This window comes from Callithrix jacchus, chromosome 9 (genome assembly GCF_049354715.1).
Source record: "Callithrix jacchus isolate 240 chromosome 9, calJac240_pri, whole genome shotgun sequence".
In the NCBI taxonomy this organism is placed as follows: domain Eukaryota; kingdom Metazoa; phylum Chordata; class Mammalia; order Primates; family Cebidae; genus Callithrix; species Callithrix jacchus.
The window spans coordinates 7,798,966-7,826,906 of record NC_133510.1 but is presented as its reverse complement, the minus strand read 5'-3'; the positions used below and the strand labels follow the sequence as shown (position 1 = coordinate 7,826,906).

The 27,941-nt window shown below is 39.6% G+C and overlaps 1 protein-coding gene across 1 annotated transcript in view; it reads left to right on the top strand.

Annotated features, from left to right (window-relative positions):
• Positions 1–27,941, top strand: part of PTPRO (protein tyrosine phosphatase receptor type O) — a 287,340-nt gene that overhangs the window by 175,366 nt on the left and 84,033 nt on the right. Inside the window, exons 3-9 of the mRNA XM_035255268.3 lie at positions 3,443–3,601; positions 5,950–6,102; positions 8,321–8,764; positions 10,594–10,755; positions 15,380–15,576; positions 25,485–25,605; positions 26,287–26,480. Coding sequence (XP_035111159.3) covers positions 3,443–3,601; positions 5,950–6,102; positions 8,321–8,764; positions 10,594–10,755; positions 15,380–15,576; positions 25,485–25,605; positions 26,287–26,480 — 1,430 coding nt within the window. The remainder of the gene's footprint in view (positions 1–3,442; positions 3,602–5,949; positions 6,103–8,320; positions 8,765–10,593; positions 10,756–15,379; positions 15,577–25,484; positions 25,606–26,286; positions 26,481–27,941) is intronic.

Here is a 27,941-nt window from a genome sequence, read left to right as displayed (position 1 = left end):
ATCAATCTACTTTGCAAAATGAACACTAAAATAAAGTTTCCAGATTTCCTTGTATCAACAGTGATAAATCTAAAACAATGTTGGGCAGTACAAGCAAGCCCAACAGTTGGGCAGTACAAGCAAGCCCAACAGTAAATTATGATAGTTATAATTTACATAATATTTTAAAACATGAAACAATGTTGGATGCTGACAATTATAAATGTTAAAAAGATGCATGAGAAGAAAAATACCAGATTCAAAGTAATAATTTACTTCTGGTTATAGTTGGAAAAGAATGGGGTTTGGGTAAGTTATATGGGGGAATTTCAACTACATTTTCTAATACTTTATTTATTTGAAAAATTAAAACATCTGTAGACAAGAAAGTGATGAACAAAGATATTAAATGATTTACTTTTTTCCAGCAACTCCGTTTCTATGTCCAGTCCAGGCTGGTCCTAAGACAAGAAAGGGAAGTACAATGGAGTGACTGACAGGGCAAGGACCATTGACTTAGGTTAGGATTTAACCTTGTCATCACTGAAATGCCTGTTAGTAACTATAGCTCTGGTTTATACCACAGCACTTAATTTCTAAAAAGAAAGATAATGAGGGAAGTCACTGGAGAGATAGTACAATATTTTTAGACTATACATTTTTTGTTCTTCTAAAAACAGTAGTTCTTGGATTGAATACTCTGCGGTCACGCTTAGACATCAACAGGGTTTGCAGCTGACCTGGGTCATTTACACTGAAGCTAAGAGAAACATATAAAACAAACACGTAAGCAGGCATTTTAGACATTCTCTTAAAAAGTAACTTGTTCCAAAAGAAAAAAAAATCGGAAAACAAGATATCTGTCCTCTAATCCTCCAGTATGTCTTGAATTTCAAAGTTTGATCGTGGCTTTGATGTACAGACTTCATGCCTCAGGGCGTGAAAGATTGAGTGCCCTTCTAACTTCTCTTTTCAACCCTGATGAGGATGAGACAGGACTGCAGCAGTGGAGGAGTTACTGCTCCGTGGCTGCTTTCTGTTTCCTTTCATTTTAGTTCTCTTAGGGCCAGAGTCAAGAGCTGGATCTGGTAGACTCCATGGGTTAGTAAATTAGGCTAGGTTGAAAGAAAGAACTTGAAAGAGTTTGAAAGTTATTTGGGAGTTTTGAACTCAAAACTGAGTCTTCGAGGGTTGGTTGATTGGTTGGTTGGTTGGTTGGTTGGTTGGTTGGTTGGTTGGTTGGTTGGTTGGTTGGTTCGTTGGTTGGTTGGTTGACATGGCACATAAGTGAGTTAGTGAGTTCATTCTGAAACGTTACCTTTATGTAGGAAGACTAGGGATGAAACAAAGAGAAAATTCTTCAAACTTTTTAACCAGAGACAATAGCACATAGTCTACAGTGACATGATCACAAAATATATTGGAATCTGAAGGCCTTCCTAATTTTTTGTAGATGTGGACTTGGTTTTCCAGAAAATCTTAGGAAAAATCAAAGCATTAACATGTAGCTTCAATTATTTCTGGGTCTCTTAAAGTCAAAAGCAAAGATAGATTAAGACCCTGCACAACAAAATAAAATATATCCAGCTACAGATTGAGGCATATACTAGATATTCAATAGTTATTTATTAAATGAACTAAGTCAAATTTGAAGTTGTCATGTTATTAAAGTTGAAATTTGTTAAATGTAAAGTTTAAGCTAAGAACATTTCTTTAGGCTACAGATGATGTCCAAGAATCCTCTCAATCAATTCTAAAACTTTGAATAAAAATTTTTTTTTCCTGTCAACCTAAAAACATCAAAAGGGTCAGAATATCATTTAACGAGAGTTTTTTCAAGCACAAAGTGTGAGGCTGGACCACACGGAAAGAGCAACTCAGAAGCATACAGTCAGTCGCTGAAGTAGTGAAATTAGGATTTCATTTCCATAGGCAGAGACAGGGAAGTTTTTATCAGGATTACAGAAAAAATCATTCATACAAGGCTGACGCATGGTTACAGAAATTTCACTGGTTAGAAGCAGTGTTTCTTTTTTGGGAAGGGTACATTTAACATTTTTTTACACAGAGTCTAATAGTTATTTTTGGGCTTTCTGTCATCCGACCTAAGCAATGCAGAACAGCGAAGGTGGGAAGGTAATCTACAACGAGGGTCATTCATTAAGAAGCCAGGAGGTTTTTGTCCCTAACATCATCTAATTCCCTCTAGTCATTGTACAGAACAAGAAAAATGAAGTGAGTTAACCTGTAATTTGAGAACAGAAGTTATGACTATATGTGACTCTGATCACAGTCACATCTTTCTCAAGGCTTAAAGTGATTTTGGAGTTTCAATGGCTTTTAAATTGTACTTGTTTTCATATTTCTTTTCTTTTTGGTTTTTGTTGTTGTTGTTTGTTTGTTTGTTTGTTTGTTTGTTTGAGATGGAGTTTTGCTCTTGTTGCCCAGGCTGGAATGCAATGGTGGGATTTTGGCTCACCTCAACCTCTGCCTCCTGAGTTAAAGTGATTTTTCTGCCTCAACCTCTGGAGTAGCTGGGATGACAGGCATGCACAACCATGCCTGGCTAATTCTGTATTATTAGTAGAAACGGGGTTTCACCATGTTGGTCAGGCTGGTCTTGAACTCCTGACCTCAGGTTATCCACCCACCTTGGCCTCCCAAAGTGCTGGGATTACAGGTGACCCCAAACCAAATTAACATATATTCTTAATAAAATTAATAAAACACAAGTAATATCTGTTTAATAACAAGAATTTTGCAAAACGGTGGGATGGGGAGGAGATATACATATCGATCCTGGATTTTAAACAATGAGTATTTTTAAAGTTTTCCAGCGAATGAACTACTCAAGCAAAATAGAAATGTTTTCTTTAAACTTTTATAGAAAGAGTGGCTTGATAAACACCACATAATATATTTTTTACAACATTGGACAGTTTGAAATTTTATACTTAATATAGAAAAAATAAGTGCTATGTTCGCACGAAGAAATAAATAATCATAACTATCATTGGTCTGAGCCAAAATTTATTTTCTGTTTCTGGTCGGTTACGAATGTAAAATTTCCTTCTCATGAGAAAAAGAAAAATCAACTAGGAACCCGGAGATACAGACTGCCATGTGCATGTTGAATTGCCTCAGACAAATCGTTTAGTCTGTGAGTTATCATTACATTTGTCTGTGGGATGGAGATATTAATATTTGCTCTTCCTAGACCTCAGTATTGTTGAAAAAGGAATATAATGTGAAAGTTCTTCAAAAAGCAGAAAGCACCATATAAAATGTACTTTATTAATTGCTGCTAAGAACATTCAATTCATGAGTACTAAACCGTTTAGCGCTCACAGAGAGTGAAAATATGGGTGAATTTCTGGTGTGCGTAATCCTTGGTTCATGCAAGTATTGATATCAGCCTTTCTCTTCTTTCTTTTCCCTTTCTCCACTTACTTCACTTCTGTAGAACCTCTACCTGTAACCAGTGTTTCAATATATGACTATAAACCTTCTCCTGAAACAGGAGTCCTATTTGAAATTCATTACCCAGAAAAATATAATGTTTTCACAAGAGTGAACATTAGCTACTGGGAAGGTAAAGACTTCCGGACAATGCTGTATAAAGGTAAGCGGCAAAGGGAAGGTTGAATCACTGACGACTACCACTTTTTACAAAGCTTTTCCCAAATGGTGTTCTCTCTTACTCCAAAGAGGTTTTATAATTCACTATCTGACCTATAAATGAACCATTAAAAATAGTTATTGATTTATGAAAATCGTGTTATGAGGAGGCCTAGAACATCTGGTTCATTACTTAAGAGCCGTGTGTCATGTGCACAGCATGAGAAAGACTCAAATTATTATCGCTTACATATTACTATTCCCTAAGGCAGCATGCCTGGTGCAGGAAGTAAATTGAGGCTTAAGTTTAGAAGCACAAGTAACCATTCCCTTCTCGATATGACACATGGGCATTTCTGGGACTGGGAAGCCGGAATGGTGCTTTTCGCAAAGTTTCACTTGGAGATGATCCAACATCCTCAAATGCAAAAGACAATCCTTTTTAGTTTCTGTGTATATATTTATCTGTATGACCAGGTAAATGAATACATTAATATACAAAAATCAGTTTTGCTGTTTTACTGGCTTGATGGGAACCTTGTGGGGAGGGGAGAGAAAAGAGGCCGGGAGAACTAATACTGTAAATTAGTCAAAGGAACGAAATCAACTTCTCTGGATAGAAGAGGCTAGAGCGAGAGGGAAGAAAGGGCATTCAGCTTCATTGGGAGTGAAACCCAGAGAAGGAACTTGAATACACTCAGGACACATCAGTCGGGGGTGGGAGGCAGGTAACGGTATCAGAATTGGCCGACTGTAACTGCAAACGTGTATTGGTGGGAAGAGAAAGAGTATTGGGGCACATAGAGCATGACATCCAGAAAAATGTCACTTTGACTTGCTGCTTTTACACACTCATTTCTTCCATGGATTTATTTTTTTTATGAAACCTATTTGAAATATATGCAGTGGGGCTGGAGTGGTGGCTCACACCTGTAATCCCAGCACTTTGGGTGGCCGAGGCAGGCAGATCACTTGAGTTCAGGAGTTTTAAGACCAGCCTGGCCAACATGATGAAACACTGTCTCTACTAAAAAATACCAAAAAAACTAGCTGGGCGTTGTGGCACCTTAATCCCAGCTACTAGGAGGTTGAGGCAGGAGAATCCTTTAAACCCAGAAGACAGAGGGTGCAGTGAGCCAAGATCACACTACTGCACTCCAGCTTGGGTGACAGAGCCAGGCTCCCTCTCAGAATTAATTAATTATATGCAGTGAATTTAGTTTTTTTAACTTTGGAAAAAATAAACATAAATTCCACAAATTATTACCTTCTTTATTTACAGTGAAAACAGATTACCTGCGAATTAATAAATGGAATGTTATTTATTAGATCATATGCAAATACATTTATGAATGATTAAAAAGCAATTGCTGAAATTTTGTTAACTACTATGAATTTAAAAAGAATTAATATACCCTCATTCTTAAGTCAACTAATTTTCAAGCAATTTTTAGATTTCAATTCAGTAAGTGCTACTTTTTTATTTCTCTCATTTCTTTTGAGTTGGACTAGTTTTTTAAGTTTATTGTTATTCTCTTTAAAAGTTTCTAAGTGGAATCCAAATTTTTATTTTTTCTCTTTTTGGGCAGGTTCTGCCTACAAACTGGCAAATACACCAGTTTTAAATTAGGCTAGTTTTTCTAAATGAAAACTTTTCTTGTAAATTGCTTTTTTTTTTTAGGCCAGAAGGTGGCAAAATACCTTGAATTTTTATCTTAAAGTAAATGGCCAGTGTAGGCCAGTCGCGGTGGCTCACTCCTGCAATCCCAACACTTTGGGAGGCCTTAGAGAGTAAATCATCTGAAGTCAGGGTTTGAGATCAGTCTGACCAACATGGAGAAACCTCATCTTTACTAAAAATATGAGATTTAGCCAGGCATGGTAGTGCATGCCTGTAATCACAGCTACACCGGAGGCTGAGGCAGGAGAATTGCTTGAACCCGGGAGGTGGAGGTTGCAGTGAGCTGAGACCACACCATTGCACTCCAGCCTGGGCAACAAAATCAAAACTCCATCCCCCGCAAAAAATAGTAAATGGCCAGCATAAACTTAATCTCTACAATTTCTTTCTATTATCTCCTTCACTTAATACATACCTGAAAAGTTCCCACCATAAAAAGTTAATTCCAACTGTGTCCGATCTCCTTAGGAATTCTAACAGAAAAAGCCCTTCGGTAGCGAGTCTAAACATTGGAAGTTTCGTCTCTAGCCTTCTACTAACTTTTTATTACTGACCATACCAGGAGTTGAAAGAAATTTTATGAATGTTTAACCATAATTGTTTCAAACTTTCCAGAAGTGTGTGACATTTAGAAGACCATGTTTTTTATGTAGTTGACTTTCTCTTCACAGACTTCTTTAAGGGAAAAACAGTATTTAATCACTGGCTGCCAGGAATCTGTTACAGTAATATCACCTTTCAGCTGGTATCTGAAGCAACTTTTAATAAAAGTACCCTTGTTGAGTACAGTGGTGTCAGTCATGAACCCAAACAGCACAGAACTGGTAAGTCTCCTGAAGAATCAAATACAGTGAAAAGCTAATTCAATTATATTTTGCTGCATATTTATTTTTTATCCTAACAAATATTCTGATCCAGACCAAAGAAAGAAAATATATATGTTTAATAACCTAAAATAATTTTCTATCAGTGTAAAAAGAACTGACCAAAATATTCAATAAGAAAAATCTAAAACATGTCAATGCAATCATAGATTTGTAATATTTGAATAAAAAGCTACATGATATTACCAAAGGTTATAATTAAGTAACTCACCTGGATCTGGTAGACATCAGTTATTGCGGACAATTGGCCCTATGGCAGAAAAAGAGAGAGAAGACATACACATTATCAGATTATTAAAGGAAGATATTGAAATTCAAATGTATCTAAAACTTGCAGTATTTAATTTTTGTAGCATCACTAATATGAAGCACTATTGTAGGATGGATGGATGGATGGAAGAATGGAAGAATGGATGGATAAAATAAGCATTATTAATAAGTACCCATCACAAAAATAAGCAACACTGTATGTGCCTAATGTGACTGAGTACTCAATAGGAATGCTGGAGAGGCCATTCTTGTGAGTCTCAGGAAGGGATTATGATAGATTACTTCTAAAGCCTTGGCAGTTTGAAATTCTAAGCTGTCATCATTCTTATTCATTAGTCCAAGACCAGGAAACTGTTTCAGCTAAATCACGAATTCACCTAATGTCAACATTTAAGATTCTATTTGTGTTTTTCATTATTCCAGGTAAGAAGTAAAAACATTAATTGAATACATTCTACTTGGAAGTTGTTCTAAATATTGAGAGATGAAGATAAGACTGATGAGATAGGGTCTTTGTCCTAAAAAAATGGTACAAGTACCACACAAATGGCTGTCATACAAGGCAGACTGAGATAAATATTGTAAAAGAGGTACACAGTGATTTAACAATACACAGGAAAGAGATAAATTTTATTAGAAGCTCATGTGGACAGGCGCAGTGGCTCATGCCTGTAATCCCTGCACTTTGGGAGGCCGAGGTGGGTGGATCACCTAAGATCAGGAGTTCGAGACCAGCCTGACCAACATGGTGAAACCCTGTCTCTACTAAAAATACAAAAATTGGCTGGGTGTGCTGGCAGGAGTATATAATCTCAGCTACTTGGGAGGCTGAGGCAGGAGAATCACTTGAACCCAGGAGGCAGAGGTTGCAGTCAGCCGAGACCATGCCATTGCACTCCAGCCTGGGCAAAAAGAGCAAAACTTCACCTCAAAAAAAAAAACAAAAGGAAGTTCGTGAAAGAGGTGATAATTGAACTGCTAATGAAGGACAAGTAGAAATTGTTACAGGCCCTGTAATCCCAGCACTTTGGGAGACCGAGGCAGGTGGATCACGAGGTCAAGAGATCGAGACCATCCTGGTCAACATGGTGAAACCCCGTCTCTACTAAAAATACAAAAAATTAGCTGGGCATGGTGGCGCGTGCCTGTAATCCCAGCTACTCGGGAGGCTGAGGCAGGAGAATTGCCTGAACCCAGGAGGCGGAGGTTGCGGTGAGCCGAGATGGCGCCATTGCCCTCCAGCCTGGGTAACAAGAGCGAAACTCCATCCCAAAAAAAAAAAAAAAGAAATTGTTACAGGCAAAGACTATGCAGTGTGTCTTCATAATTTTTCTCCATAAGTAAAGTGTGCTCCCATAATTTATAAATTCGTTTTGTGCTCATATGTGTCATTTTGGAGAGGTCATATTTTTAACATGAGTGTTAACATCTCTAAGGGCAACACATGTATGCAACTATTCTAAGTGCAACTGTGTCACATGAAGTATTTTCACCTTGATAGCTGTAAATACACTATACTTGTTTTTTCTTTTTGTAACAAAAATCCAGAAACAGAGATTCATTTTTTGTAATTGAGATTATGATAAACTGAAAAATATTTACATACTCTGCTTTTAGAAGTGGTTAAATTACCACTTCAACAAGCATAATATTGCAAGTTAATATATCTGAAGTGATATATTAATAGGTACACATCGTCCACAAAATTTTAGAAGTATGTATATGGAAAAAGACACACTTTATCTTCATGTAAATTTGTCTACGTATTAGAAATAAAATTAAATTCCATTTTTAAAAATCTGCTTGTGTACCTGACTCATGAAGAGATTAAGTATTCACTATAATTGAACTAAAAATTACTTGAAAATGAAAATTCTCTCTCTTACAGCCCCTTATCCACCTCAAAATATTTCTGTTCGTATCGTAAACTTGAACAAAAACAGCTGGGAAGAACAGAGTGGGAATTTCCCAGAGGAATCCTTCATGAGATCGCAAGACACAACAGAAAAAGAAAAACTCTTCCATTTCACAGAAGAAACCCCTGAAATTCCCTCCGGCAACAATTCTTCCGGTTGGCCTGATTTTAACAGCCGTGACTATGAAACTACATCCCAGCCCTATTGGTGGGACAGTGCATCTGCAGCTCCTGAAAGTGAAGATGAATTTGTCAGTGTACTTCCCATGGAATACGAAAATAACAGTACGCTCAGTGAGACAGAGAAGTCAACGTCGGGCTCTTTCTCCTTTTTCCCTGTGCAAATGATATTGACCTGGTTACCACCCAAACCACCCACTGCTTTTGATGGGTTCCATATCCATATTGAACGAGAAGGTAAAGCAGTAGGAAATCAGAGGAAATAGAACTGATGCAAAGGAAGGGAAATTGAAATGTTTTAAAATATGAGTTTAGAAAGACTGATCATAGACAGTTAATATCCAAAGAATAATGGTAAAGGAAGGGAAGAATTTAATTGGGTATCCAATGCAGACTGAGAGCAGAAAACCCAAATGAATAGACTGGATAAGAATCAGAAGGTTTAAGTGATTCATAAGTTGTAAGTACTGCCAACTGTATACATTTTACTGCTCAACATTTCACATGCCTCAGAACAACGAGGAAAATATCATCTCTGGAAATATTTGGAATTAAAGATCTGACTATCCCAGAAAATTACAGCATATCCTAGAGAAATTTTCTGTTTTCTTATATGCAAATTTCTGAAACATGGCATCAAAGTAATACTTACGAAAACATTACTACTTCCTCAAGAATAGGAGGCTTGTGTCCTGCTAACCAGCCTCTCTTGTTCCCTTTAGGGTGTGCCCCTCTGGAACCAGAACCGCAGTTTACCAAAGAGAAGCTGATAGTAAAATGGAAAATACCCAGCAACTGCCATTTCCATATAGCTACCATAGCGTCTGAGAGTCACTCCTTTTATTTTAGCCCCGTGACTTAGGAAAATAGAGCCATGACTTTCAACAAGTCTGGGTCATGATTCCCATCTCAATAGTTGTTTGGTAGATTTTTATGGTTATTTGATATTTATTTAGTTTTTACAGCAATGTACTTCATTTTCCATTTTCCAATCTAGTAGTTTGGGTTGCAGAGGTTATAATTTATAAAAATTTAAAGTTACAATGATAGCCTTATTTTTAGAATAAGGCTTTCAGGCCCATGTAGTCTCATACTGGCACACTCTGTACTCCTATTTTACTTAATAAAATGAGATACAAAATCTGTGGATTCTTCTACAAAGGATGATAAAGCATTCCACCACACCCAAATATGACATGAAATGAAAATTCCTAATTATTTGAGTCAAAAGCCATTTTCCTGGAATTGCCTGTATTTTTTTAAGTTTCCCTAATATATTTTATTTTTCCGTTCCTAAATGTGTTCCCATGGCAAATAGAATCCTGTAATTACAAAAATATTTAACTGCCTCTTCTCATGAAAGTTCTATTATGTTTTTATCTGACTACAGTGTCTTCTTTTGAAGACTGTTGTAGTCACCAATGCTGATAATGACTTCAAATGAAGTAATAAGCCGCAGAAGATGGGTTAACTGTGACACAGTGTGAAATATTTCTTTCTTTAAGAAGTTCTGAAAGCAAATCGAGGAAGGAAAAATATTACTATTATCATTATTTCTTATTTTACCTTAAGTTCTGTGATACATCAGAAACTATATCTTAAAAAGTTAGGCACAAAATGGTTGAGATATATTTTAAATATGTATTAAAGCATTTCTGGATTGTTAATGCTGCCACGAAGAACTTACAAGATATTTGATGCTGGTTATTTTTTAGCCCTTACATCATGATGAGAAAGTCAACAATTGTTATCTTTTCCTGACTATCTGCTTCTATTTTGTACATATAATTTTGTTAGGTAGGAGTACATAAAGATATACTGTGTATAACCATTCCTAGTTTTATTAAGTTAAACACCATATTTTAGTTTTGTTATGTGGAGGATTGTAAAATTTTGAACTCTTATTCATTATGCTTTAATAGTACCTTTAGTTTAGAGGTGTAATTGAACTTGACAAAAGTAGGGAACATCTAAAATACCTATTTTTTACATTAATTGACTTGTCTATACCCAGGGCCTTTCCAGGTGTCAATTCATATATCTTCTCTTTTTTATATATGATTTAGAGAACTTTACTGAATATTTGACAGTGGATGAAGAAGCACATGAATTTGTTGCAGAACTGAAGGAACCTGGGAAATATAAGTTATCTGTGGCAACCTTTAGTTCCTCAGGATCTTGTGAAACTCGAAAAAGTCAGTCAGCAAAATCACTCAGCTTTTATATCAGTAAGTAACAAAGGGATCATTTGACACTTAACTGGGGAGGTAGAATAATGGAATTGGTGAGATTAATGATGCACAGATGTCAATTATCACAAACCTTAGGGATGCTGAGAAGACTTCAAGGTCAGGAAAGGCTGAGATCCATAAGGTTTGGATAGAAGAGGTAATATATGCATGTGTAATAGTAGCAATCCTATCCATAGGTTTAACTTGAGGATTTTTTTACTATTGCGATAATTGAACGTTTATTAAATTGACCTTCCACATTAGCCATAACAAACTCTCCAAGGATGTGGACATACAGTTTGGAAAATGTGACATTTATTTGAGGCCATAATGAAATGATAAAATAAAACTGTGAGAAATCCATTAGAGTATTGAGCCTGTGGGGCTCAAAAGAAAGACAAAGATTCAAGTGTGACTACACCCAGACAGTCTCCAAAAAATTGGTGGAAAAAGTCATAGCTGGAGCATCCTAAAAGCCCCAGTGTCAAGTCCTAGGGTAGCCTTTACTGATTCCATAAGGGTAACAGCACAGCAAAAACTAGGCTCTGAAGGCTACACCAACAGTGCCTGCCTCTATAATATATTTAGCTAAACTGATTACGTTTACTGGAAGTATAGAGGTCAAAAATCAGTAACCTACCCTATCAGGAGTTATATGTGCCTCTGATCAGCAGAAAGAAAAAGCAGAAGGCAAAGAATAAAAATTACCCTTAGAAAAGGATAACCACCACATATCCTACTGCCATCTGGAAAAGAAAAATAACACCTTTCATTGAAGGTGGATGAGAGCAGAAGAGGAGCTCAGTTTATGAAGCAGCTTAAAAATGTTGGGCCGGGCGCGGTGGCTCAAGCCTGTAGTCCCAGCACTTTGGGAGGCCGAGGCGGGTGGATCACGAGGTCGAGAGATCGAAACCATCCTGGTCAATATGCTGAAACCCCGTCTCTACTAAAAATACAAAAATTAGCTGGGCACGGTGGCACGTGCCTGTAATCCCTACTACTCAGGAGGCTGAGGCAGGAGAATTGCCTGAACCCAGGAGGCGGAGGTTGCGGTGAGCCGAGATCGCACCATTGCACTCCAGCCTGGGTAACAAGAGCGAAACTCCGTCTCAAAAAAAAAAATGTTGAAAATGTCCCATATAATATTTTTACTTAAAAGAAAAACAAAAATGTCACCTCTGGCAAAAGAAAGGCCTAAAGATTTATCAGATGCATAGAAAAGGTATTTCCAGTTGCCTTGTGTGTCCTTCAAGTGTGAGAGATCTTGGACATGTGATTACGTAAGAAACAGAACAAAGTTGAGTATTTCGTTCTTTCCATAAGATTAAAAATGCCTCACGGACTAAACAGACTCTTTGTTCACCAGTACAGATTCATTGCATGTATGAACAGCCTCCATGAAAACTCCTGCAACGATTCTGGTCTTTCTAATTTTTCTCTTTTCTGAATTCCTGTTCTGTCTCATGGTACACAGCACAAAACACATCACTTATTAGTGTGTGGTATTTTTCTAGATTTATTTTATGTACATCTTGCTTCTCATGTCAAATTATAAAATCTTAGGCTGCAGTTACACTGTTTGAGTATTTATTCATTCTTTTGTACATTCAAGAAATATTTATGGCACCACTCATATCTTTTATGCACTCTGCTCTGAGAGTATCCAAAGTGACTAGTGCCATTGAGAATATGTTGGAATTGCTCAAAACTGTGATTACTTTAAAAAGATGCATCTTAATATTTATCTAGAAAAATACAGGCTCCCAGAAGTTGTGTTTTCTCTCTGTTGCTAAAAGAATGACTTTTTAAGTGCTTAGGATATTCTGTTCTGTGGTAATGAGCTATTCAGATGTACTGTGTATACTTCTGTGATTTAAAAAATGGATAGCGCAGATATAAATACTTATACCTAACTGGGCAAGTGAGCAACGAATTAGGGTGGCTTGCTTTGGTTCATCATAATGCAGTCACAGACCAGCTAAAGTATATTTACGGCCCATTTTTCCTGACCAATAGTCTTATAAAGGAAACATTTTTATTATCCCCATTTTTCACATTAAAAAAAAACTGAATTGCAGACATTTCAGTGACTTTCCCAAGTATGAAAATTAAGATTAGAACTCGGGAATATTTGATAACAAAATCCATTTTCATGTAGCCTTCAATGACCCATTTCCTTGGGTTGATTATCAGGTCAGTCACAAGGTAAAACTATTAAATAGTTGAATTTGTCTTGCTTTCTCCATCTTCGCCTTCTGTGTCCCCACCACACCAGTAGTCTTCAGAACCGTAGTAACACTCCACGTTTGTATAGTTCTCTAATGCATATTACCTCATTTGATCCCAAGAACAACCTTATGAAGTAAATAATCAGATTGTCACAAAGCACTGACTCAGAAGACAGGAGGTCTGGGTTGGGTCACAAGCACTTACTAGCTCTGTGACTTCAGGCAGCTCATTTATATCTGTGATGTGACAGTTTCCTCATCGGCAAATGTATTAGTCCATTTTCACACTGCTATAGAGAACTACTTGAGATTGAGTAATTTATAAAGGAAAGAGGTTTCATTGACTTGTAGTTCTGCATGGCCAGGGAGGCCTCAGGAAACTTACAAACATGGCTGAAGGCGAAGGGGAAGCAAGCACCTTCTTCACAGGGTAGCAGGACAGAGAGAGAGAGAGCAAGAGAAACTGCCACTTTTAAACCATCAGATCTCATGAGAACTCCCTCATTATCTCGAGAACAGCATGGGGGAAACCACCTGCATGATCCAGTTACTTCTCATCAGGTCTCTCCCTCCACAAGTGGGGATTACAATTCGAGACGAGATTTGGGTGGGGACACAGAGCCAAACCATATCAGCAAAATAAGGCAATGGGTCTCTAAAGTTCTGTTAATACTAAAATTCCATGGTTTGTCCATTTAACAGATGCAATGACTGAGATTCAGAGAAGTTAATTCATTTGTCCAAAGTTGCATCACTAATAAAGACTAAACTGAATTTTGGTGCAATTATTCCATGTCCAAATTTTCACTATTTCATAGTGCTTCAGGAAGTCTCATGCAGGGTTGAGAGCATGGATTTTGGAATCAGGCTTCCTGTGTGTGAATCCTAGCTCTACTTACCCTATCTCGGCCTCAGCTTTCTCATCTGAAAAGTGAGATTTAATAACAGTACTTATATCATTGGCTTGTAAAAGTTAAAGGCGCTGGGCACAGTGGCTCACATCTGTAACCCCAGCACTTTGGGAGGCTGAGGTGGGTGGATCACCTGAGGTCAGAAGTTCAAGACTGGTCTGACCAATGTGGTGAAACCCTCTCTCTACTAAAAATACAAATATGACTCCAACATGGTTTTGGGCACCTGTAATCCCAGCTACTCAGGAGGCTAAGGCAGGAGAATCACTTGAACTCAGGAGGCAGAGGTTGCAGTGAGTCAAGATTGCTCCACTGCACTCCAGCCTGGGCAAGAGAGTGAGGCTCCATCTCAAAATTAATTAATTAATTAATTAATTAATTAAAAGAATAAAATATGTAACACATATAAACCTAAAGCAGTTTACATGCTGGAAGGGATTTACATGTGAGCGCCCATATTTTAAGCTCAACCACTACTGTGATGCCCTGGACATCTTCCCAAGAGAACTAAAGTAACATCCCATGTCTGCGGCGTCACTGACCTGCCAGGAACAAATATATAAATGCACAATGAGTTCCATATCTCTTTACTATAATTAATGCCATTGTTTGTCATCATTTCCCCTGCACCATTTGTATGGAATCTTGGTCTGTCCTTCCCAGGAGAGCCACTTGCTTCTTTTCCTCTCCCGGGTTTCAGCCTAGGAATGCAGCATTTAATTAAGGAGCTGAGAAATGCATCGTAGCGAATGAATGGAAGTTTCACACTGGTATTTCAGCAGGGAATATCTGTAGATAATAATCACCTTAACATGTCTTCAGTCCTTACTAGGTGTCCGGCACTGTGTTAAGAACCACTTTAGGCACATAAGAGAAAAAGCTAAGGCTGGGCATCTCTCTGGAGATATTTTATGGTAAGGATCCTGTTGTGTCCCTCAAATGATCACCCAGTTTTAGCCAGGTTCTTTGATGGAGCCAGCCTGTTGACTGTTACGTCTTTAATATAGTCACAGCCTGCCTTTTTGTTCTCACAGTTGCCAAATTCAAAGGTTTTCACAGGATAGTAAGTCGAGGCTTATTTGAATCTTAAAGTAATTATTTCTAGAGACCAAAGATCCTAGTAGCAAAGGAATTATAAACCCTGATGAAATGCCACACCGCCGTGATCACTCTTTGTTAAAAAGAAGTAAATTTTCTCTGGTGAAGAATTTACCAGGAAACTCTCACATTGAAGTGGCGCTTCCATTTCTGCTGTTATTGCTGAGGCTGCTGTTTAGAGGATTGCAGATGCGCAGAGGACCTGAAGAGTTGCCAGTCTGCCCAAGAATCTTACACTGAATCTCTTTGTAAGGGTAAAAAGTAAACAACATGATTTTTTTAAACCAGGATCTCTTGTCTCAATCAGTGCAGTGTGCAGCCTCCCCTGTGTTCCAATTTGAAATGTGCTGCAGCCTCCCCTGTGTTCCAATTTGAAATGTGCAGGTCCTTCAGGAGAGTGGATCGAAGAACTGACTGAGAAGCCCCAGCACGTGAGTGTCCACGTTTTAAGCTCAACCACTGCCTTGATGTCCTGGACATCTTCCCAAGAAAACTACAACAGCACCATTGTGTCTGTGGTGTCGCTGACCTGCCAGAAGCAAAAGGAGAGCCAGAGGCTTGAAAAGCAGTACTGCACTCAGGTAAAGGAGAGGAAACAAGGACGGACTCACCAGTCCCACCTAAGAATAGTCCTACAGGGCAATGCCAAGGAGGCACTTGCAGGAAGCCAGGCTGACCTCTCCTGGGATAGGTGTGTTGTATGAGTGTTACCAACAGCCAGAGGGGACAGAAGTGAGTGGGAATGACTTTTCGATTGCACTATAATCTCCCTTGCTCTTCATAGGAGGGTCATGTTCTTTTCTCTTTCATTCTTCATTTGAGGGAATTTGCTAAGCACCTATGATGTGCCAGGTACTAAGATAGATGTTAGAAAATTTTAAACATCCTGCTCTTGCAGAGCTGATAATCTAATGAGAACAATAGATAAGTGAACATGTAATGACTACACTGTATAGAATAAGGCCTCAGCTTAAAATGAATGGTGAGAGTCCAGAGGAGTTCACAGGAAGAAGGAGCTGAGCATGAGTAACATGGATGAAGGGGAAAGGGGACTTGGAAACTGGTTGGAAAAAAAAACATCCCATGGAAGGAAACAACCAAGCAGAGGGTTGAAGGGTTTTGTGTTTGTTTGTTTGTTTTACTTTTGATGCATTTTTTAAATTTTCATTTTGACTGTAAAAGTAACGCATTCTTGCTGAAATAAAAAACTTAAAAATGTAAAGAATATAAAGTGAAAAACTACCCCCCACAAGTCACAACTGAGAAGAGTTTTGAAGGATGCGTGAGTCAGCTGTGCACAGAGGAGACTGAGGGACAGGCAGGCAGCGTGCAGCTCAGTAGTCCTGTGAGTGGCTAGCAGAAGGAATGCACGCGCCAGATCAATCCCCAGTGACACCGTGCAACTTGAGCCCAGAGTGGACCTTGCTTTCAGGTGCCCTGAGAACCTGGGGCCCAGTCCTATTTTTCTAAAAATCTGGCCTTCTGTTTTTAAAAGAGTCAGATTTGGTGGTTCTTGGTGTCTTACAAATGCGTTTTCTTTCCTAAAGGCAAAAATTAATTATCAATTCACGTGGAGTACGTTGGATATGTAATACAGCAGAAAAGATGTCTGCTATATGAGAGCTATTTGGGATGTTTCCATTCCTCCCAGGAATTAAATTAATCATTTATTGAAATTCAAACAATGAGAAATTGCAAATTGATACGATGAACTTAGGAATCGGGTTGTTTGGAGCACTAGAAAGCCATAGAATGCTGAGATAAGCCTTTACTTGAGAATGAGGAGCCCCTAGAGTTGAATTAAATGAAGGAATAAATATGCTAAATGGATTAAGGAATCACAGTTCATTGTATAACTTATTAGCTTCCTTTCCTGAGCACTCCCAAGATGACTGACTCATTACACTGACAGAAAAACGTGTTTTCCCCTACAGACCTTGACCTAGAACTCAACTGCTTCAAGGGACCTTTCTCCCCTTTCCCTACCTAATGTGCATATTACATATCTTTCACATAAGGAGACAAAGGCTAAAGGTAGAGGTAGATATTGCAAATTATCAATGAGCCAGAAAACACTAGTCCAAAAGTACGTTTGCAGTATCTTCTCAAAATGCAAATAGGAAAAGAGAACATGAACTGTACTATTCAGGATTATAAGCAAGAAGACTAATATGTAAAAGGGAGTGCAGGAATGAGACCACCATGAGGTATCATCTCTGTTACCACAAGAACTTTCTGAGGTTTGTACTAATATCATACCATCATAGTCCATTATGCCGCTCTACACACACACACACACACACACACAGATATCCATTGCCCCAGCACACACACACACACACACACAGATATCCATTGCCCCACCACACACACACACACACAGATATCCATTGCCCCACCACACACACACATGCACACACTTTTCAGATGAGGATGTATACGTTCAAAAAGTCTCAAGAACCAGAGTGGAATTGTGGCCATTAATCAGAGAAATCTGTCAGATGTTCTCAACAGGATGGATCTAACTTGGGCTTTGGGCTTATTTCCTAAAGAAACCATTAAACGGAACACAATGTAGTATTTCTTAAGTTCTATTCATATATTCAATGGTACCATGATTACATGAAATAGAAAGTTCAAAATGGGCCGGGTGCAGTGGCTCAAGCCTATAATCCCAGCACTTTGGGAGGCCGAGGCGGGTGGATCACGAGGTCAAGAGATCGAGACCATCCTGGTCAACCTGGTGAAACCCCGTCTCTACTAAAAATACAAAAAATTAGCTGGGCGTGGTGGCGCGTGCCTGTAATCCCAGCTACTCAGGAGGCTGAGGCAGGAGAATTGCCTGAACCCAGGAGGCGGAGGTTGCGGTGAGCCGAGATCGCTCCATTGCACTCCAGCCTGGGCAACAAGAGCGAAACTCCGTCTCAAAAAAAGAAAGTTCAAAATGTGGCTCCTGTTAAAGAAAAAGCTAATTAATGGTTCTTGTTACTGCATGGTAAGGAAGACCTTATTCAGGACCATCGTGTCAGGTATAGGGACCACTGCTATGGGGCCTTGCAGTGTTGGTGAGAGATTGGGCTCAACTCCAAATACAGCCATGAGCAAGAAGCAATTTATAGCCAGGAAGCAGTGTAGGGGAATCAGCAGATGGAAAACTACTTAGAAGAAACGGCAGAGGTAAGGAGGGTTCTAGCCAGATCTGCCTAAGAGGATTCTTGCTGAAGACAGGCCAAGGTGATCAGACATCACCTGGGAGATGATGGGGGATGAGGAACCGGATGGGATATAGAGGATAATCAGAGATCAAGGATGGGAGTTCTGGCTAAACAGACTCCGCAGTAATGCAATGTTCTTTGCTAAAACTGGATTTTACAAGGAAGTGCACAGATGGGCTTAGAAGAAACTTCGGAAGCCTAACTAAAATTTGTCCAAGCAAAGAATTTTTGTCACTCTAAAATAAACATTCTAAAGCCAAGCACTTATTAATAACTAATCCTAAAGTTTTGCTATTTCATAATCTCACTCTCTCTTCTTTGCCTCTACCACAAACTATACCATAGGACCATTGTTTTACATATTACCTTGGTGATCTGTGAGATGCACTATACCACAGGACCATTGTTTTACATATTACTTTGGTGATCTGTGAGATGCACTATACCACAGGACCATTGTTTTACATATTACTTTGGGGATCTGTGAGATGCATTATACCACAGGACCATTGTTTTACGTATTACCTTGGTGATCTGTGAGATGCACTATACCACAGGACCATTGTTTTACAATTACCTTGGTGATCTGTGAGATGCACTATACCACAGGACCATTGTTTTACATATTACCTTGGTGATCTGTGAGACGCACTATACCACAGGACCATTGTTTTACATATTACCTTGGTGATCTGTGAGACGCACTATACCACAGGACCATTGTTTTACATATTACCTTGGTGATCTGTGAGACGCACTATACCACAGGACCATTGTTTTACATATTACCTTGGTGATCTGTGAGACGCACTATACCACAGGACCATTGTTTTACATATTACCTTGGTGATCTGTGAGACGCACTATACCACAGGACCATTGTTTTACAATTACCTTGGTGATCTGTGAGACGCACTATAGCACAGGACCATTGTTTTACATATTACCTTGGTGATCTGTGAGATGCACTATACCACAGGACCATTGTTTTACATATTACCTTGGTGATCTGTGAGATGCACTATACCACAGGACCATTGTTTTACATATTACCTTGGTGATCTGTGAGACGCACTATACCACAGGACCATTGTTTTACAATTACCTTGGTGATCTGTGAGACGCACTATACCACAGGACCATTGTTTTACAATTACCTTGGTGATCTGTGAGATGCACTATACCACAGGACCATTGTTTTACATATTACCTTGGTGATCTGTGAGACGCACTATACCACAGGACCATTGTTTTACAATTACCTTGGTGATCTGTGAGACGCACTATACCACAGGACCATTGTTTTACAATTACCTTGGTGATCTGTGAGATGCACTATAGCACAGGACCACTGTTTTACATATTACCTTGGTGATCTGTGAGATGCGCTGCTAGTGCTGCTACTCTGTCCCATGACTCCACTGATTTCTGTGTGATTGTGTGCGAGGGGGATCCTATGGACCCTGTGTGAGGTGCTAGAGATAAGGGTAAATTAGATTTGCACCCTGACTTTATGAAGTTTAGAGTTTGTACCTTCCATATGGTACATTGTACACATTCATTTGAATTTGCCCTCATTATGTGCATGTGTGTGTGTGTGTGTGTGTGTGTGTGTGTATCTTTGGGTTGTTTCATGCATGAGTTTGTATGGAAATGCTCTGGGTAGTTTTGTGATATATCCTTTCTAACAATCATTGTAGTGCTATTAATAAACACTTGTTGGACACAAAATCATTCCTCAATCTGTGTTACATAAAGAACTCAGATAATTTTGCACAGTAAATAGGCTCTCAGTGGTCTGTTCGGAGGCTCACACACAATCATAAATTTCAGAATCAGGAAGCCTCATATAATATATATGTGTATTTATTTTTATATGTGATCTACTTTTGTCCATGAATGCTTTATGTCAACTTATAGAAATGTATACTAACTAAATAATAACACTGAACAGAAATACAAATCAACCTTTTAGGTTCACGAATGAGGAAATGGTAACATTGGGGCCAAACATTAAAGGAACTTCCCCAAAGTCACACAACTGGTTAGTGTTAGAACAGAGACCAGGATGAAAATGACCTGACCTCCCAACCAATACTGTCTCTATTGGATTGCACGTGCTATTTAAGGAGAGGGTCAGCTTCACTGTGTATCATGAGGGAGTCCAGAGCACAGACTCCAGAGTCAAACAGACTTGGGTTTCAGACCTGATTTCAACAGTTTCCGGCTATGAGACCCTGCTCAATCTTCTTCAGCTCTGTAAGTTTTAGTATCTTCATCTATAACATAGGGAGAAGCATATCCTACCTTATGGGGTGATAAAGATTAAAAAGACTTGATGCTTAATGCAGTGTCTGGAACATAGTAATATTAATTGTGCGAAAGAAGAGTGTTAGCTTTTATTATTAAAAGACCTAGCTGGGTGCTTTTTGAATCAAGGGAGGGAGATGGAGAGATTCTAGAGATTCTCCATAAAATAACCTGCCTAATTGCAATAAATGTGTAGAAAAGCACCGATGGAAAGAAGATCACATGGAATGTAAATAAGATAATCTCAGACTCAAAGGAACCAAAGTTATCATCTAGTTCAATCCTGTAATTTAAGAGTCTATCATATGCAAGTGCAGTGGCTTACGCCCATAACCCCAGCACTTTGGGAAGCTAAGCCAGGCTGATCACTTGAGCTCAGAAGTTCAAGACCAGCCTGGGCAACATAGCAAAACCCTGTCTCTACAAAAAAAAAAAAAAAGTGTCTATCATATGCTTACTTTGACTAGCTATGATGTCTACTACATTTTTCTCCTTATTCCTTTAGCTGAGGGGAAATAGAACTGGTATCCAGTTGGAGAGACATTGGACTCAACTAAATTCTCAGGAATGAAGATTAAGGCAGTCAGGAAAAATACTGGGATGCTAACTGAGTGGAAATTAAGGAGCAGTGAGTGTGAAATTATTTTGTAAAAATAAAACACATTACTTAATATGCAGAATGCAGGGACATTTCCCTTTTCTTCCTCTAACACACACCCAAGGAGGTCCAGACTAAATAAAAAGGCAGAGAGAAACACAGAAGTGTAAATATAGGTTAGCAGCTCAGTAAATATTCAGAAATTAAGGAAGACGAGAATTAGTATTTATAATTTATCACCAAGTCAGGTCATCTGTAATAAAATTACCATCTTGTCATTTCTTAAGTAATATGATATATATGCTCATAGCTATGCCCATAGCTGCTTATTTGTTAAAGTATAATATCCATAGGATAAATTTATTATAATGGATTTATTTTTTGAGACGGAGTCTTGCTCTGTCACCAGGCTGGAGTGCAGTGGCACAATCTCAGCTCACTGCAACCTCCGCCTCCCAGGTTCAAATGATTTGCCTGCCTCAGGCTGGGACTACAGGGGTGTCCCACCACACCTAGCTAATGTTTGTAATTTTAGTAGAGACGGGGTTTCACCATGTTGGCCGAGATTGTCTCCATCTCTTGACCTCGTGATCCGCCCGCCTTGGCCTTCCCAAGTGCTGGGATTACAGGCATGAGCCCCTGTGCCCGGCTATAATGGCATATTTAAATAGCTATGATTTTAGGTAGTCATTTGAATAGTTAGAATCAACTATTACCTAAAATACTATCAAAAGAAAGGAACCCTAATGTCACCCTGAAACAATCCATATTCCTCATGTCCTTTATTATTTTAAATATTCTAAATAAGCAAGACAGGTAACTAATGAGCTAGGTCAGCACTTATATTTATGGTCAGATGTCTACAATGTGTTAAGTTTAAATGGAGCAATTTTTGAGGGGGGTGGTGGTTTCGAGATGGAGTCTTGCTCTGTCACCCAGGCTGGAGTGCACTGGCATGATCCTGGCTCATTGCAACCTCCACCTCCCAGGTTCAAGCCATTCTCCCATCTCCGCCTCTCGAGTAGCCGGGACTACAGAAGTGAGCCATCACACCCAGCTAATTTTTGTATTTTTAGTAGAGACAGGGTTTCACCATGTTGGCCAGGCTGGTCTCGAACTCCCGACCTCAAGTGATCTGCCTCCCAAAGTGCTGAGATTATAGGGGTGAGCCACTGTGCCTGGAGCAATGTTGATAATATATTATGAGGTTCAATAGCATCTTGTTTATGTATATATGTTATAAGAAGGTCTAGAAGAATGCATATCAAAATGTCAGGATTTGTGGGAAGAGAACAAACAAGATGTCCAATTTACTTCATTTGTTTTCTTATTGAGTGAACAACTTTTACAATGAGCATACATGTTTTATCATGTAAAGTGTATTTTAAACAAACAAAATAATGCTGCTTAGTTGTAGATAATATGCATCTCCTTATCATAGTTTGTCTCTTCAGAAAATTCTCTATCAGGCCAGGCTCGGTGATTCATGCCTATAATCCCAGCAAGTTGGGAGGCTGAGACAGGAGAGTCACTTGAGGCCAGGAGTTTGAGACCAACCTGGCCAACACAATGAAACCCTGTCTCTTTTAAAAATACAAAAATTGGGCATGATGGCACACATCTGTAATCCCAACTACTTAGGTAGTTGAGGCACAAGAATCGCTTGAAATCAGGAGGCAGAGATTGCAGTGAGCGGAGACTATCCCACTGCACTCCAGCCTGGGCAACAGAGCAACAGAGCGAGAATCTGTCTCAAAGAAAAAAAAAAGAAGAAGAAGAAATAAATGAAAGGAAGGATGGGAGGGAGGGAAAAAAAGAAAGAGAGAAAGAAAGAAAGAAGAAAGAGAGAAAGAAAGAAAAAGAAGGAAGGAAAGAAAGAGAAAAAAGAAAGAAAATTCTCTATTAGATGAGATCTAGTTGACTAGATCTGTCTATATGTCTTCCAGCAGAATTAAAAATCTAAAACTGTGCAAGAAACCCTGATATGAAAGAGTATAAGTAGGAAAGAAAGAATGAAAAATGCTAATTTATTAATTCAATGTAATCTTATTTTGTTTAAGCCAATGGAAAATAAATTTTGGTATATGGCTCCTTTTGCTTACATGTAGAGCAAGTGGTACCAATTCAAATCAGACAGTTTCTACTGTGTATAATCAGTTTCCGGTGTGGAAAGCTCTAAAGTTCCTATCATATCACCAGTTCTATATTAATCCTTCAAATCTTAGTGAGCCTCTAAAAAACACCTTACAACATAGATAAGCTGTAAACAATATTGTTCTCCACTGATTCATGTTCCTTCCTGCAGGAATTCCAAAATTTTATGTATCCTAGAGGCAAAAACAGTTGATTAGATCAGTAAAGGTTAATATTTACAGAACTCTGGTTTAAGCATTCTAAAACTCTATGAGGTATATAATTTTATTACCTGTATTTTAGCAATGAAGAAACCAAGGTAAGAATTTTAAATAAATTATAAAGCATAAGTAAACCCCCATAATAAGGAGTAGAGTCAGGATTTATTCCAGGTGGTCTCAAAAACGAACCTGTGTTCTTTCCACCAAGCAATCTGTCTTAAATATCAGAGACACTAAAGGTCAAAGCAGCACTTTAATCTCTTAGTCAAATCATCAATTCTTGTGCGTGCCAACACTCCATTTTAATAAACGCATTTTATGCTGGGCATGGTGGCTCACACCTGTAATCCCAGCACTTTGGGAGGCCGAAGTGGGCAGATCATGAGGTCAAGAGGTTGAGACCATCCTGGCCAACATGGTGAAACCTGTCTCTACTAAAAGCACAAAACAATTAGTTGGGCGTGATGGTGCATGCCTGTAGTCCCAGCTACTCAGGAGGCTTAGGCAGGAGGATTGCTTGAACTCGGGAGGCAGAGGTTGCAGTGAGCCAAGATGGTGCCACTGCACTCCAGCCTAGCAACTGAGTGAGACTCCTTCTCAAAAAAATACAAAATCAAAAATAAAATGCATTTTACTCATCTCTATGTTCTCAGTATTTTTCTCTACATGGTATTTGTTATGTATCCAAAATTTTTTTAAGAGCAGGACCAGGAGTGGTTGCTCATGCCTGTAATCTCAGCACTTTGGGAGGCCATGGTGGGTGGATCACCTGAGGTCAGGAGTTCGAGACCAGACTGACCAACATGGCAAAACTACATCTCTACTAAAAATACAAAAATTAGCCAGTCATGGTGGTCCACAACCATAATCCCAGCTACTCAGGAGGCTGAGGCAAGAGAATCACTTGAACCTGGGAGGCAGAGGTTGCAGTGAGCCAAGATCATGCCACTTCACTCCACCCTGGGCAACAGAGCAAGACTCCACCTCAAAAAAAAAGAACAGTAAAGAAGGTCTCATCTAAATGAGAACTGTACTCTACAATATTATTTTAGGGGCTACAACAGCCTAGCATGGTGCTTACCAGGATAGCTCTATGCTTAGCCCAGTGACCTGCCCATAGTGTAGATCAGAGGTCCCAACACGAGGCTTCCAGTCCCAACACTGCATCTAAATATATGACCTCGGCCATTCTCTGGCTTTACTTTATTAAATGAGCACTTTGAACTAGGTAGTGTCTGAGGTCATTTCCATTTCTTTCTTTCTTTCTTTTTTGAGAGCTAGTCTTGCTCTGTCACCCAGGCTGGAGTGCAGTCGCACGATCTCGGCTCACTGAAACCTCCACCTCTTGGGTTCAAGCAATTCTCCTACCTCAGCCTCCCGAGAAGCTGAGATTACAGGTGCCATCAACATGCCTGGCTAATTTTCTTTGTATTTTAGTAGAGACAGGGTTTCACCTTGTTCATCTTTAGGAGTTCAGGATGGTCTTGAACTCCTGATTTCAAATGATCCACCTGCCTTGGCCTCCCGAAGTGCTGGGATTACAGGCACAGCCCACTGTGCCCAGAGGTTATTTCCATTTCCATAATTACATATTACATGCTTCTAAGTGACAAGAGACTAAAGCATTTCTGTACTGATCTTTACATGTAATCAGCTGACACTACAATTTAGGATGTCAACTCTCTTCATGGTATTGCTGATTTGATTACGGTTAGAGGCTGATGCGTCTCTAGTGTACGTAGTTACAATTGACATTGATGGGTATAAAGCAGTTCCCATGGCTTAGAATAAACAAAATTTGAATGTCCTAGGTTCCCTTCAGTGTTCACATAAACTATAAACCATCCTAATTTTTGATAATTTTGGAATCTGATCTTCCAGCTTGAGGAAAGCCTTTTGGATTTCAAAGTCATCTGTGATTCCAAAAAGAGTCCCTGAATATTACTTCAGCCTCTGTGTCACATTCTGATAGCCCAGCTCTAAGTAAATCTTATTGGGTGTTTGGTTTAAAGGTGAACTCAAGCAAACCTATTATTGAAAATCTGGTTCCTGGTGCCCAATACCAGGTTGTAATATACCTAAGGAAAGGCCCTTTGGTTGGACCACCTTCAGATCCTGTGACGTTTGCTATTGGTAAGTTGCTAGCCACAAGAAGAATGACATATATATTAGGGTACTGACTGGAGGGGTGCAATGTGCAAGCTCAAATCACTATCATTGTATTTGGAAGGCTTATATTTGTTAATTTAATACTCCACCTTCAGAGTAATAAATATAGAATTGTACACTTGAAAGACAGTATCAATATTTATTACTTGGGGGAAAAATCAGAGGCAAACATACTTACTTTAGTTTTCAATGATTATATAACAAGAAGAAAGCTGTGTGCCATGAGGTAGACACCTAAAGTTCCAGCTACTTGGGAGGCTGAGGTGGGCGTACTGCTTAGCCCAGAAATTTTAATCCAGCCTTGGTAACATAGCAACACACTGAACCAAGAAAAAGGGGAAAGAAAGAAAGAAAAAGAGAGAGAGAGGAGGGAAGGGGAGGGAGGAAGGAAGGAAGGGGAGGGAGGGAGGGAGGGAGGGAGGGAGGGACGGAGGAAGGAAGGAAGGAGGGAGGGAGGGAGCAACTCAGGGAAGAAGGGAAGGAGATATTGAGGGAGGGAGGGAGGGAGGGAGGGAGGGAGTGAGTGAAGGGATTGTAACTGAAGAATGAAAACTCTGGTCATTAAGTAGAAGTTTGAGGCCGTTGCTAAGACAGTAAACATTCCTCTTAACTTTCTTTTTCCAACCCCTCCCCTTTTCTTATTAGTTCCCACTGGAATAAAGGATTTAATGCTCTATCCCTTGGGACCTACGGCAGTGGTTCTGAGCTGGACCAGACCTTATTTAGGCGTGTTCAGAAAATATGTGGTTGAAATGTTTTATTTCAACCCTGCTACGATGACATCAGAGTGGACAACCTACTATGAAATAGCAGCAACTGTCTCCTTAACTGCATCCGTGGTAACCTTCCCTTAACCAACTGTCACTCTTTCCTATGGGAACAGGCATGATTTTATGTAACAAATGTGTCTTTAAAAAATTATCTATAAATCTGATAATTTAGTAAATACACATGGTGTATTAGTTCATCTTCACACTGCTGATAAAGACATATGCAAGACTGGGCAATTTACAAAAGAAAGGTTTAAATGGACTTACAGTTCCACGTGGCTGTGGAAGCCTCACAATCATGATGGAAGGGAAGGAGGAGCAAGTCACATTTTTATATGGATGGCAGCAAGCAAAGAAAGCTTGTGCAGGAAAGCTCCCCCTTATAATAATCATCAAATCTCATGAGAGTTACTATCACAAGAATGGCATGGGAAAGACCTGCCCCCATGATTCAGTTACCTCCCACCAGGTCCCTTTCACAACATGTGGGAATTCAAGATGAGATCTGGGTGGGAACAAGCCAAATCCTATCACTCCACCCCGGGCCCCTCCCAAATCTCATATCCCCACATTTCAAAAACCTATCATGCCTTCCAACAGTCCCACAAAGTCTTAACTAATTTCAGCACTGACTTGAAAGTCCACAGTCAAAAGTCTCATCCAAGACAAAGCAAGTCTCTTCTGCCTATGAGTCTGTAACTTCAAAAGCAAGTTAGTTACTTCCTAGATACACTGGGGGTACAGGCATTGGGTAAATACAACTGTTCCAAATGGGAAACATTGGCCAAAACAAAGAGGCTACAGGCCCCCATGCAAGTCCATAATCCAGTGGTGCAGTCAGATCTTAAAGCTCCAAAATTATCTCCTTTGACTCCATGTCTCATATCCAGGTCACACTGACAAGAGGTGAGTTTCCATGGTCTTCAGCAATTCCACCCCTGTGGCTTTGCAGAATATATCCCCTTTCCTGGCTGCCTTCACAGGCTGGCATTGAGTGTCTGTGGCTTTTCCAGGTGCACAGTGCATGCACCTGTTGGTGGACTTACCATTCTGGGGCCTGGAGGATGGTGGGATGGTGGCCCTCTTCTCACAGCTCCACTAGGCAATACCCCAACAGGGACTCTGTATGGGGTCCCCAGCCCCACATTTTTCTTCTGCACTGCCCTAGCAGAGGTTCTCCATGAGGGCCCCACCCCTGAAGCAAATCTTGCCTGGGCATCCAGGTGTTCCCATATATCTTCTGAAATCTAGGCAGACATTCCCAAACCTCAATTCTTGACTTCTGTGCACCCACAGGCTCAACACCATGTGGAAGTTGCCAAGACTTAGGGCTTACACCCTCTGAAGCCATCACCTGAGCTCTGTGTTGGCCCCTTTCACCCACAGCTGGAGTGGCTAGGATGCAGGGCACCAAGTTACTAGGCTGTACACATCACAGGCACCCTGGGCCTGGGCTGTGAAACCACATTTTCCTCCTAGGCCTCCAGGCCTGTGATGGGAGGGGCTGCTGTGAAGACCTCTGTCATGCCT